The sequence below is a fragment of the Dermacentor silvarum genome, chromosome 5 (genome assembly GCF_013339745.2).
Source record: "Dermacentor silvarum isolate Dsil-2018 chromosome 5, BIME_Dsil_1.4, whole genome shotgun sequence".
Taxonomy (NCBI): Eukaryota; Metazoa; Arthropoda; class Arachnida; order Ixodida; family Ixodidae; genus Dermacentor; species Dermacentor silvarum.
This window is the reverse complement of record NC_051158.1, coordinates 17,777,165-17,791,636: the sequence shown is the minus strand read 5'-3', so window position 1 is coordinate 17,791,636 and position 14,472 is coordinate 17,777,165. Positions and strand designations below refer to the sequence as shown.

General features: G+C 45.9%; 1 protein-coding gene across 1 annotated transcript in view; it reads right to left on the bottom strand.

The window, feature by feature from the left end:
• The window catches only part of LOC119453974 (uncharacterized), a 100,474-nt gene extending 86,735 nt beyond the window's left edge, over positions 1-13,739 (bottom strand). The window contains exon 1 of the mRNA XM_049667452.1: positions 13,416-13,739. Within this exon, the coding sequence (XP_049523409.1) occupies positions 13,416-13,458 (43 nt within the window). The 5' untranslated portion in view covers positions 13,459-13,739. The remainder of the gene's footprint in view (positions 1-13,415) is intronic.
• Positions 13,740-14,472: the final 733 nt, after the last annotated feature.

Genomic DNA, 14,472 nt, shown 5'->3' with positions numbered 1-14,472 from the left:
TGCTTGATCGTGTTAGACATTACAGCTAGGGTATATCCTGAATCGCATGTGGCGCGGTAATAACCATAAATTTCCCCACTAAAAATAATAAAATAATTCGTACCTTGTGGTTGTTCAGCTACAATGGGACGGATGAAAAGAACACGTGAATTTGTCTAATCTTCGTGCTTTCTAGCTTCAGACGTACTTGTAGCATTATTTATTACGCTTAATTTTTTTTCTAAATTTCCAAGCACTCGTAGTTTTCTAAACGCACGAAGGCAATAAATCTCCTCGCACATAAATATTATTTTTATGCATTTCCTTCATGCATATGATTACGTTTTGTTTGCATAGTTTCGTAGTTCCTACAGTTACTCGCATTGATGCATATTGATTTTCTCATGTATATGTGTGGAGGGGATACCACTGTATGCCATGTGGTATCAGGTATGCTTGAGGTCAGGTATGCTTGGGCTTTTTGTCTGTGCTCCACAAAGAAGAATTAAAAAAAGAAAAAAAAAAAGATTCAATATTCGTTGCGAATTGTGGCACTTATAACCCTATCATTCGCTGAAAGTGATCAATTTAGAAAGCTAGGAAGTCTTTTCAAGCCAGAATGACGAAGTTTAGGCAAATCAATGCGTACTACCCGTCATTTCCACGCTAACTGAGCCGGAAAATTTGCAGTTGCAGTATAGACACTGACGCCACATTTCTCACCACTAATTATTTGCCTAAAACTCTACGGTAATAGCTCTATTGGCAACCACAGAAAAAGAAGCCGGTAGCTATAAGCACTCTGAAAGAAAATTTCTTGTCTTCACACCGCCACGCGAGCACTATTTCGATCGAGCGTCTGCCCGTAGTTGTTCGCCAGTATACACGAAGAATGACTGACACGAGACTTGTGTGCTACGAACACGATAAAACGCCCGTGTAAACGCCCATTGTTCTACCTTGTTTCATAATGAGCACATGGGCAAACGAGTGCCAAACACGACTGGTACGAGTATGTGGTTTCTTCCAGCTGAGTTTCGTGCCCTCATCGGCATTTAGCAATCACCACTCAGGAAAAGCTGGTGTCAGCTGGCACAAGACAGGGGAAATTGGAAAACGCTGGGAGAGGGCTTCGTTCTGCAGTGGGCATAAGGATGATGATAGAAGGCGTCACCACACCTCGTCATATTTAGCCGGGCTAATCAGCACACGGGCAAAAACGTCGGCCACTCTGCCATTGTCCGAAAGCCCGCATGAAGGCTCGATAGGCCACTTAGCACTGGCCTACAAAGTTAAATCAGCAGCGAGTGTGCTTTTCCCGTTGTTCTACCTTGTTTCATAATAAGCCACGGAATCTGATCGTCCCAAAATGAGATCGAAAACACACTTCGCACTCATTACCTGAATTGTACAGTAAATGGTGAGACCATCGTGTTTCCAGCATCAATAGCACATGCCCTTGCAATTTTGTTGTTAAGTTTTCGTTCATGACTCAATGGACGAGGATATTGTGCGCTCGGCTTACGGTTGCCGCACCCGAGCTCTCAAGATGCCCCGTAACTGTATACTATCTCCCAGACATGTTTAAGTTTAAGTTTCGTATAAGCTGATCACGCAATTCAATGCGCGGTTGCTTCACGGGAATGTGTTTCGCTCGGTATTAGGTGGTGATCAACATGTCCTTGTAATTTGCGACCTGCTTCTGCGGCTGATGCTTCTTTCTCGCCATTGGCGTTGTGTGGCGAAAGAAACAGGCCACTGTCTTCCAATGACGCTGCTCGTGTTCTAGGCTCGGCGTTCACTTAGGTGAACACGAATTCTCAACGCGGAGCTGAAATGCGCCACGGTGCGGAACCCAGTTTCAAGACCGCGTAACGCCTCGCTTCTTCGTGTGGATTCGCTTCGGTCGGTAAGCGAAGGGCAAGTCCGTAAAATCGGGACGTGTATATATGTCTAGCCAGCGCGTTTCGGAGTTGTTTACCCGTCCAGAAGAGAAAACAAGTCGAACGCCTGACCGATATAGCGTCGGAGCTACTATGTGCTCGCGAATTGGGTCACCGTCGCGCTTTAGGCCGCTAAAAAGCCGCCGTTGACTAAGTACGACCTGAATGCCGTCTTCCTGTTCTCGGTCGACGAATCGGCGAAACGGTATCGGATCGCGAACGGAGCGGCGAACGCGGCGCGGCCTGAACTTGATTGCGGTGCGAGGCAGACTGCCGTAACGCGGCGCGCTTACGCCGTCAATGTCGCGGTCTCTCATCTTCCCGGTGAAGATGATTGCGACGAGCGGAATGCGAAAGCGCTCGCGTCCATGTGTTCAGATGTAATGAAGCGAGCGATAGGCCTTAATCAAGGAGCACCAGCTCGCCCAACTTGCCCTACTTAAAATACAGTGCGCCAAGGTGGATACGTTGACAACTCACGACATTCATCGTGAGAACTTTTAAAACACAGCGAAGAGACGGGGAGCAGAGGAACGCCAGAACAGAACACTTACTCGCAATTAAAGAACTTACTGTATACATGGCATGTTGTTGGGCTAGTCGGTTCATAGATTCTGCAAAATGTTTAAACTGCGCGATGACGACGGGACGGGAACAGAAACATAGACGCACGCACAAAGCGCTTTGTGCGTGCGTCTATGTTTCTGTTCCCGTCCCGTCTTCTTCGTGCAGTTTAAACATTTTGCAGAATCTAAAGAATTTATTAAAGAAGCTTTCCATATATACGATATAGAAGTGATCGCGCATGCAGAGCCAATGCAAGGGCATAAAAATGAAAATGATATAGCGATACTTAATCGCGAAGAAACCTGAAAGTTTAAAGCCAACATACACGTGCGCTACACGTCGCAACCATACGCTATGAAAATGCTCAATATTTTCGTCTCTGCACGCAGTTTCTGCAGTTTTAGTGCAGGTGGCTTTCCTTGGCTGCACCAAACGTACACGTGGTAGGTGGAGCCACCAATGAAGGTCCATTGTTTCCAAAAGTATAGAGGCCCTGCATGTGTGATGGCCGAGAATTACGACAGGTCATTGCGCATTTTAGAGGCCGTTCACACGGCGACGTCCGTGCTCCCACGTGTCGGCCCATCTCGCAGAGGGCGCTCAAGCTCCATAATGTAAAATTGATGGAAAAATATATGGATGAAAAAAAGAAAAGCAGGGAACTAATGGAGCCGGTGCCGTTAGAGCTACGCGTATACCTTTACAATATAGAAATTTACGTCTTAGTGAAAAAAAAGAGAAAAAAAAAACAATATACAGTAGAGAGAGGAAGAATGCTAGATTGCAATAGATGGTAGTAAAATCTGGTCAGCTCAAGAAGGCTAGGTGATTATATGTCACCGCCCCGGTTCAAAAGGAGTGTCATTAAAAATCGTCGAATCATCATCGTAGAAACGCATTACTCATCAGAAGAACGACCTCCAAATATCGAATACTTCCTTATTTTTAAACAAAATTAAATAAGTTTGCGTAGAGTCTATCTGTTAAAAAATAAAATAGAGAGAGAGAGAGAGAGAGAGAGAAACGTGTTTGCGTTGTTTGATACGTGCATGTAATGCCGTTCACACGTTAAAGTCCTGCGAACAAGGAATCTCGTAGTACCTATGTGGTCGACAACTTTTTGGCCTCTCCAGTGCGTTCGCTGAGGAATTGAACATGGTTAGCTTCACAAAGAGTGAAGAGTATGCGATATATGAAAGAACTCTTGGGCTTCCTGAAACCTTGTAAGTATTTCACTAGCAATAAAAATGTCTTTGCTAAGCGAGATGCATCGTGGGGTGCGCTACAGAGAACACTCTCCCTCGCTAGTAACATCGCGGCAACTGCAGTTGTGTGCGCTCTAGTGACATTCACAGTGGTTCTGTACTAAACGGACAAGGAATTAGGCAAAGAAGAACCCGAGCCTCTAAGTCCTTGTTCGTTTAGCGGTCAGGCGTTTTCATGGTGGTTGCGCCAAACAGACGTTTTCACATCATATTTTCTTATATTTCCTGCCCTCCCCCACAGTGCAGACTAACCAACCAGACAGCTACACTGGTTATAAACGCTATACCTTTCATCTCTTAGTTTCTCTCTCCGAGTGGGATTTTAGGCAGAATTAAGCACCAGTGGCGATATCTATCGAAAAATACTAATTAGTGGCTGTTCACATGGAATCTGAGCTGTCATATTTATTAGTACTGGAACGAGAATGATATAGTTCTAAATATCAGCAACCGGGCGCCTACGTATACAGCCTGCTTGCTTGCATTCAGATAATAAATATTTCCCCACGCTTCCCCGTGCGTAAGCCCAGGTCGCCGGAGCCAAATATTAATCTATCAAGTTTCGGAATCGTCGCGGGGTCCATCTATGCATACGTGAGGCTATCCTTTCGCAGAAGTAAAGACAGTGTGAACATGTCGCGTTCAGTTTACGTAGCTCGTTGGTCACAGCCACGCCTCCTCCGAGAGCCAGAGGCGGCTGTCGGATGCCTCACAATGCGCGTCTGTCTGCGAGCGAGGCCTGCTGGCGGGCGATGCTTCGACAGTCCGAGGAAGAGCCGGGTCGCATTGTTTGCTCGAGAAAGAAGGTCAGGAGCGAGGAACTGTTCAAGGACGAAAGGGCCGTTAGCGCTGCCCGACGAGTACGGACCGACTCTGAAGCAGCGCGGATTCCGTATTCGCCGCTGACCTCGGCGTTCTTCTTCTTACTTTAATCGTTTCAGGGCGCCGCTCTTTCTGCTCTTTACACTTGGCTCTCACGCGGTGCGGGTGTTTTTTTTTTTTTTTTTTTTTTTTCTCGCGTCCTTGTTATTTGGCTTTTGCGGCATCGCCTTCTAAATTGTTCCGCGGCTTCCGCGGGTTCTTCATTTCTACACGAGAACCTTGTTTGTACAAATGGCTGAGTCGCTATTGCGTTGCGCTGCCGAGTGCGAGGTCGCAGGTTCGACTACCGCCGCATTCCGATGGGGGTGGAATGCACGAGCGCTCCTGTACCGGTGCACTGATTGCACGTTAAAGAGCCACAGGTGGCCATGGTTAGTCCGGGGTCCCACAGTACGGCGTGCCTTGTAGAATCCAACAGAACTGAACACAATCGGCAATTATCGGGATGACTTTGGATATCATGCATAGTGTTTGCTACGTCCTGAACTCTGCTGTGGTGGTGTTATAAACGTGCTGAGGTATAAGACGAGCAATGTTGGTGTATTAAACATATGGTAGCTCAATAAACACCCGTTTGCACACTACAACGACGTACGACCGGGTGACATGTTGCAACATAATCGGACTTCTTTTGTAATGCACCCGGATAGCAAAACGGCCGATCCTAGAGGCAAGACTAAGATGTTATGTAAGGAGTATGCTTTTCTCAACGTTAGACTGCAGTAATAGCATTAAAGTCATGACAACCGACTTGCTTTCACTATGGATGCTGCGTGAAAGAACGAGAGTAGAAAAAAATACATAAAGAAACAGGGATATTAACCAGAAAAGCATTTGATGGGCGCTTTTTTCGATGGAGAAAGGAGGAATTCCAGCGCATTCACATGGACGGCATAGAACTCGGCGTCTATCACCCTTGCAAATAGTGCAAGTGTATTCGAACACTCATAGGCTCTCGTTTCTCTCTCCCTACAGTATTTAAACAGAACTACGAACTCTTTGAAGTTGGAGTAGGAAACTCTAGCTATTCCTAGCCAATAGGCACAGCAACTTGAAGCGGATTAGTAATACGAATTATTAAAGGCGAAGCTAGATAACCCAGTATTACATTTTTTGAGCCCTAGGTGCTTAAACCACAATATTTGCGGAGAAGCCCACAAAGTTGAATCGGTCGAATTGAGGTCACGATGTTCAGCCAAGCAACTACTACCCATAGCGAGCAGTAACATAGGAGAATGAACTTCTCAACTTTTTAACTCAGGTCATTTAAACCACTAAGCGCACAGAACTAACCCTTGTAGTGTTATGTATAGTGGTATGCGCAACCGGGGAGCGTCGTCGTGTGCACCTAAAGTGTGGCATGCTTAATTCTGCGTTTGGCGTTGTGTAATTCTTCCGTCGCATTTTCTGTTTGCATTCCATATTTAAGAGCAATGTTTCAGTTCCTGAATTTACCAAAATCGACACGACGAAGCCCTGCGACGTAAGGACAACGAAGAGCTTGACCCTCCGCAGGGCCATTCCGCCACATTTCATATATATAGTAACTGTATTTTTCAATGGGCCAAGCGTATTTAGAAAAATGAAAAGCACAACTTCGCGGTTATCTTCGATCCTAAGATAACCGCGAAGTTGTGCTTCTCATATATATATATATATATATATATATATATATATATATATAATATTATAGCCGTTGTTAGGGGCTTGGTGGTTGATTCGTTCAGAGTGTTTACGTTGACTAACCTCTGGTTTTGCACTATATTAGTGTTTCTCAGCACTAGCGAGTGACTACAGGTGAACGGGGGAAGGAGGGCAAAGGCTAGGAGTCGTTTGAGACGCGCAATTACGCTGATGATGATGACGATGATCAATATTTGTTATGCAAATTCGCCCGTCATTGCGCATAAGTGTTGTGTGGGCGTTAGGCCGGGCAACCTGTCGTGTTAATTATGCTGAAGTGAAATTTAGTAAGTCTCTGCGAACATCCCTCTCCGTGTGTCTCGTTGACGAAAAACTACCTCCATCATTTTTTCCCACGAAAACACGAGTGATCAATAAGAACTCCTGATGACAACAATTTTCGTCAATAAAAATATGCTTTTTGTCGTAATAAAAAAGCTACGTAACCATGTTTACGTTTGTTAAACTTAAAACAAAACTATTTGGTAAACAAGTATTGAAAGTCAAATCTATAGGTGTATAGAAATTCACGATTCCTCATCTCACGAATCTTTGACACTGCACATATAATTCACGCGTGGCTTCGAAGCAATCGAAACGCAGTACATCTGAAATGGTTGGAATGTGACACATACTCTCCACCATGATGCTTCGAAGGGTGCTTTATGACTTCTGAAAGTGCAACGAAACGATCGCGAGCCTTCTTTGCGAGTGCCTTCGTTTCGACCCTCAAAGAGCAGCCGCTCTCAGCCACGCTAGACCAACTGGACAATCGCCCACTCACGGAAATTAAATTTCTTGAAAACTGGCCTGCACGAACATTAGCGCGAGCCGCTATGAAGGCGCTGCTGCGTTATTTAAGCGATACCGCACTGGTTGACAAGTTGTGACTGTGCACTGCGCGACGGTGAATGCATTAGTGTATGACGTTGATGCCCTCCATGAATACGCAACGCCTTCGCAGACTGTGTGACAGTGCACAAAAAGAGACAGTTCTGCATTGTTTCTTTCGTGTTTTTCTCTCATCTTTATCACCCCCTTCCCCAGTACAGGGTAGCTAACCGGAGATATCCTTTGGTTAATCCCCCTGTCCTTCTTTTGCCTGTACCTCTCTCTCTCTCTCTCTTCGAAGGGTGGCTTTGCAAGCTGTCATCGGAGGCAACGTATTAGGTACAGTAACTATAACTACGGTCTTCTTATTATTATTCAACACCATCGTGGCACGTCGTGATCGCCAGTTTGTTTTATGCTCACTGCAGAACGGAGGCCTTTCCAGCAGCGATTTCCAATTACCCCTCTCTCGCGTCAGCTGATCCAGCGAGACATCCAGACACGGGTAGTTGCACGAGCTTCAGACGTCATCGAGAAGCACAGCCTGGCAGCCTACGCAGCTTAGCCTCTCTTACCCCTCACCCCTTCAATTAATAAAGTTGTTACTCACTCACTATCCTCTTCCTCACCCGAAGCTCAGCAGAGGTCAGTCAGCTACTATTATAATGTTGCAGACGGGATCTTTCCCGTCGCGGGGCTTCCTCAGCAGGATATACTCAGACGTGGACCCTGGTTGTCCCGGCTGTAGTGAAACCTTTTGCTCAATGGCTCACATGCTCTGGCAAAGTCCCGCGTTGCCTAACGACCTTCTCTCCAGCGAAGCCGAATGGGAGGAGGCCATCAGAAGCATGGGTACTCCGAAAGCAAGCCCAGGCTATCCAGAGGGCCCAGGAAAGGGCGGAGCGTCACGGCGTTCTGTCCTCTACGTGGGCGCGGCCAGCGGTTACAACGGGCTCCCGTTAGGGGGTCTTGACAGTAGCCCCTCAGGATCAAATAAAGTTCGTTGTCTGTCTGTCACTCACTCACTCACACCACCCTACGCCTGCAAATTTCATATTTTCATCACGCCGGCTAGTTTCCTGCCGTCCTCGTCTATACGGTCTTAGTTAGAGCCTAATAATATACCTCGATATCAGCTCGTTCTTAATCCCTCGACTTCAAGGCATCACCGCTCAAGGAAACGTCAAGAGCAGGACTAAAGCACACACAAGGATTGTTCGCGTGATCCTTCCAAGTATCTCTCTCTCTCTCTCTTCAAATGCGCCAGGCAAGCGCGGCTGATCCTGTCAAGTGCGGTCAGCGCTCACGCCACACGGCGTACCCGACAGCGCGAGGAACATGGCCGCGCCCAGTGAGAGGCGGAAATTTCGGGTTTCTCGGTCGTTAGCATGGTTTTCCTCGTTTAGCGGCCGCCGTGCGTCGTACGCGCCGGCCGCTGCAAACCTATCGCAACCTGTTTCGGAACCTCGCTCTCGGGCCAGATCCCGCGGCAGGTCGTTTTTAGAACACGTCCGCGAGCGCCTCATCGCTATTGCGCACCCCCGAAACCGATTCTGGCGTTTGTTACAGGTCATCGCCTGCGCTGGGCATATCGCTGTGAGAAGCGCTCCGTGTATTTCGGTTCGCAATGCAATAAACAATTGAATATCATGTCGCAGGAGGGGGAGAGGCATAGGAGACGAAAGCCGGAAAGGTTTAACTAGACTAACTGTCTGGTTACACTATAGCAAACGTTGTCTTGATAGGCGTGATTGAACGTGAATGTCGCTTACACACGAGGCATTATTTATGTACAATCATGAGTCGTTTTTCCCGCACGCCATAATGTCCCATTGTGTCCCGGACGCTATTGTGTCGTCAGTATATGCTGTTTCTGAAGACGCTTTACAACATGAATGGCTGGATTCAGGATGAGCTCCCCATGTGCGACACGACACGTGACTTCAGGCTGCTGCACGTCCTTGGACCGTGATAATGCTCGAGATCGGAACTCCACTCTACGAAAGCACTTGTGGCATTCCTGCGAGACGCAGGCCTCATTGAGAGTCTGTAAACAAGTGCATTTGTGTTAGTGTATGTGTGTGCCGTGTTTTTGTTTTTATCTTTCGTTCATCCCTCGCCATCTCACCTGGAGTAGCATGCCAAGCCTCTCGCCAGGCTAACCTTATTAAATTTTCTCTTTATCTTCCTGACCGGTTGGCTACTTTGTACTGATGGCATTTCTCAGTGCAAGTAGAAAATAGAATAGAAAAGATTAGAAGAATAGAAGAGATTATATGAAAACAAACATGTTGCAAATTTGCACTGGGGTCTACGGGGTAGGCAGTAGGGGAGTGCTCCGGAATAATTGTAGCGGCCTTTGTTTATTTCACGTATACCGAATTGTTTCTACGCGGCCGTATTTGTATTCCGCTTACGTCGGTAATCGAACTCACGACCTCGAGCTCGTGAGGACGTCATAGTCACTGAGCCACTGCGGCGCGTTCGTCAATTTATACACGGCGCAGTAGGTCAAACAAACAACAATCAAAGCAAAAGAAAACAAAACAAAACTTTTTTTTGCGTTATGTAGTTTGACAAAGTGCCTCGAAGATGCTGAAGCTGCATTACCGAAACGTTCAGCATCCGCACCGGCGGAAAATTTTCAAGAACGAATTCATATATCTTACTTTGTAGCAATATGCGTGCATCGGCAAATCGGCGGAATATTTGTGTGCATTTTAAACGCGGCTTGGGAATGCGGTGAGGGGGTTGCGAGGGTGCCACGATCATGAAAGGAAAAAAAATGAGTTTCAGGAAGACGCAAAAAAAAAAAAGGTTGCTTGAGGGCCGAACATTGGTGTTGTAAACGGGATTAGCAGATGCAGTTTCCCCATTTTTGTACCAACGGCCCCATTGTAAATGATTGCAGATAGTGTTTCTACATGTATTCTTTGGTGCCAAAACATTCGTCTATGCCCCCAAAGCTGTCAACGTCGACTGTTTATTATAGTTTCATTATGCATCTATTTTTTACGGTTTGTTAGCATAAATTGATGAACGCGCAGGCCGCATTGTCAGGTATACCTCCATTTACAAATGTGCCCGTTCAGTTACAAATCGCTTGGTGTGGACAAATTGGGGTAGAGTACATCGATTACTCTATTTCTCCATGTTCTGCAGCAACAAAAGCAAGAAAATAAATTAATGATAATAGTAAATGATAAATAAGTGAAAAAGGGCAATGAAGATTATTAAGATTACGATGCCGCAGCGGATAGCTCACTCTACACCTAATGCATGTCAGCGCCACTACCCGAATGACATTTGGAGTCTTTAGCCGTAGGCGCACGAAACCTCAGTGCACCGGCATCGATGCCAACGAATTGCTTTGAAGCAATGTCATTCACTTACAAAATTTAAGCTCCTACCTTTGCAAAATTAAGAAATGACAAAACTATTATCAACTCTACAGTGTACACATTTCGCATTTTATTAACGTTCGCCACTTGTACTTATAAATATCTTTTACTGTTATCTGAATATTTTACTGATTTTCATGACCATATAATCTTTACAATGTTATTGCATCAATCCCGGACTAAATTTTTGTGCCGACGTCTTTTTTTTTTTCAGCCTTTTCTTCCTGTAACTCGCTATTAACTTATCTATCCGTGATATAGTTTTCCCGCGCATATTTTGTCCTTTACACACACATCTAGCTTAAACACATACATTTCTAGACATCCTCCTGTATATTACTGTGACTATGTACTTTGATATTTGTCAATAAAAGGGAGATATGACTTGAAATTTATAAATTCAAAACTAAAATTAAAATTTATGGCAGATCAACACGCACAGCTAATTTCACGTTAAGTCCACAGTGGAGAGCTTAAGTGCGTCATTTCGTACATAACTCTACGGGACCACTTATCGCAAGCACTTATATAACCACGTATTAGCTGTATTACGCATTCCTTTACATTAACGTACCCTTATCAAACATGATCTGCCCATTTTTTCTGCCTGAAATGAACAAATAATCTTATTTACTGCCACATTAAGGCGCACCAATGCAGTCAGCTTTGTGCAGACTGTTCAAGTGTCTACCATTGCCATGGGTATATTAATACAGTCCAGGATTAATTATTCCAGCAAGAACTATCTGTCAACTTTGTCCAGCTCACAAATAACTCGCATGTTGGATGTGATGATATTCAACCGTGCTGGTTTCAAGTGTGCTCGTTGATGCGTATTTAAAGCTAATTGCTTGTGTTTCTGCGGGCTAAATATACTGAGACGCACTTGAAAAGACTTAACTGTGTCAAGCGGTGTGCCAGTTGCGAGTCAAGTGTTCTTTTTCACAACTGCGCCTTCCTCGGCAATATCATAAAAAAAAACACGACGCCGGGAGTATTCCGGCTATTGTGTCCAACCAAGGTACGACAGCGAGGTAGTCCGGTTAGAAATTCGTGCGTGAATGTGAAATTTGTGCGGTGGATTTCCGGCGTAAAATTCCGGGATAGTTGAAAGACAAGAGACACCATAGCTAAAGGCGAGCGTGGAGGCCGGAGCGAACGGTGCCTTTCACGACCGCGAGACGCTTCACACCACGAGAGCAAGGGCACGGGCAAGGCGACGGGAGATTATTAAGAGGAAAAAATTAAGGAAACGTCTGGCCTCAGCCCTAAAACTCAAGAGGCCAATCTTTTTTTCTTTATTTATTGAATATATTGCTGCTTGCGTTTTCACATTCTAAATGCGAAAATAAAAGCTATGGATCACACGTAAAGCGTAAAATGATAAATCAGCAGTCGCAATGTTAAAGAAAGTAAAGAGACAATTTTGCTGAATGTAGCGTAAACTTAAGACAATTTACAACAATTTTTGATCAGTCTGTAACGTATAAAACGATTCTTATTGACATATGTAATCGTCAATAGGAATTCGCAAAGCTGGTAATTCACAAAGCGCTTCGTGTGTGCTGATTTCCATTGGTCGGCCATCATTGCTAAATATTTCGGGTACGGTAGGTGCGCCTTGCAAGAGCGATAACTTGATAACAGTGACAGCAGCCGGTTAAAAACGGTCACCAGCAAAATCAAAACACTGTATGCGTGACGATGTGTCCAGCACCATGATTGCCTGGCATTTCCTATTATATGTACGACCATTTATAGCATAAAAGTTTTTTTTTGTGTGTGTGTGTGTGAGTAGGGGCCAATATCGCCTTTAATTTTTGTTTTGTTGGTGTTTTTTTCCCTCTTTTTGGAGTGTTTCCGAATCAAGCTTGCGAAGCACGTTCAGTGTCGTAATCCAATCCAGTGGGAGGTCAACGAAGATTAGGGTTGGTAACTCAGTAACACACGGGTTCGGTCCACATCCTAATGGGGACAGAGTGCAAGAGCGTTCGTGTACCGTACATTGGGTGCACGTTAAAGAACCCCAGGTGATCAAAAAGTTAATCCGGTATCCCACTCTACGGCGTGCCTCGTAATCGGATCTTGGTTTTGGCACGCAAATGTGCCAGACCTTATTTACTTCTTTTGTAACTTGAACCGCAAGTGATCGTCCGACACATGATGTTACACTGTGTAGAAGTGTGTAACACTGTGTATAGTTCCTTCGGTGTGCCCACGGCTATAACTGGGTGTACTGAATTAGGCCTGGAGTTGAAGTTACCCACAATGCAGCTGACTGATGCTGATCTTGTTAGCAAACATACGTTGTCTGCAATATTTATAGACACGCGAAAGTGACATATGTGAGCGCCACAGCATGACATTGTGGCGGCATTACAAGCATTAACATACGCTTTCCCTGCCTTCCTTAAAAAATAAACATGCCAGTGAGCAGCTCGAAAAATAAACCAGAAGAGAAAAGAAGTCCCGGCATTTATTGAAAAACCAGACACGTTATTGTTCTGTCTCGGTCAGTATCTCTACTCATATTATGACGCTGCCACATAACGTCGCGAAGAGATCAGTTGTTTCATAGGAACAAAAAAAATAAATAACTGAGTAACCTAGCAGCAGTCTTAAGCGTACGCTGTAACCAACCAACCTTTGCGCGTTCGTAAAATAAGTAATTTCAAAGGCAAAAGTCAATGCGCGGCTAAATAGGCAAATAATAGCTGCAACACGTCGCGTCACCATCAGTTGTTTTTGTGCGCATCGCGAGACGAGCTCAGTAATTATGATCCTACTAATTTCCCTCGCAGTTTTTATGGTCGCGAAAGAACACAGAAAAGACGAACGTCGAAGAGAGCACAGGAAAAACTCACCATAGAATTCGGGTGGCCGACACCTGTTGTGATTGGACCTCATGTCGGAGGCTTTTTGCGCAAAGGAAAAGCGCCGGCGATTCTAGGTGGCCGCCCACCGGCACTCGTGTTCTGTACAATTCCACGGCTCCACGGGAACGCACCACATTAATCACTCGATAATCACTGCTGTCACACCGCCGAAGTCGGCGCACACTGCCGGCGTAGACACATGGATGATCACCGCGACACGCGGAGCGCAGCGGCTCCTCGGAGCAGACGACGACGTCGATGCGGAGCAGACGGACAGACGACGACGGAGAGCAGACGACCCAACGCGTTTCTCATCTGCTGCTACCTGCTCGGCGAGCAGACGACGCCGCAACTGTTTTTTAGTTGGCCCGGCGTGGACGGCGAGGGTGGGCTTCCCAAATAGAGGGCGCCCGGCCTCACGGCGAAGCCACGTTTTCGGTTTGGCCTCGATTTCGGGGGTGCATGCAGCGAGGGCGAGCGGCGAGTCGGATTCCTGGACGCGCGTACGTACGTGTTGCGCTCGTTTTGGGGGAGCCGAGAAAATGATGACGTCGTGCGAGGAAACCCCCTCGAGGCGCCCGCCGTTCTCTTTCTGTGTCGCACCGCCGGCAGATGGAGAGGACGCGCTCATCCCGATGCTCTCATCCCCCTCTCCTGCTTTCTTACCGAGCATAAGCAGCAGACGTCACAAAGTCTGCTAGTGACGTCAGAAATTTCTGAGATCGAGGAGAATAGGTGCCTGAAATAGGCGAGTCTTTCTCGTTCTAAAGAATGCACGGCGACCTTAAGATCGTGACTTTCCATGCACCTTACCACAATGAACGTGTAAAGACAAAACGAAATAAAGTGAGTCCATTTTGTCGTTACAAGCTCCACGTTTCTAAGCCTGTAACGTTACACGTTACGTACTCTCTATAAACATTACGGGTACGTTACGGTTATCGTGACAAATAGGAATGTAAAACGTTTTACTAGAAAGTGTAACTGTAACGACAAAATTTAACCGACAAAAAGGAGCTCGTTCGATTCCACTTCGCCATTACTC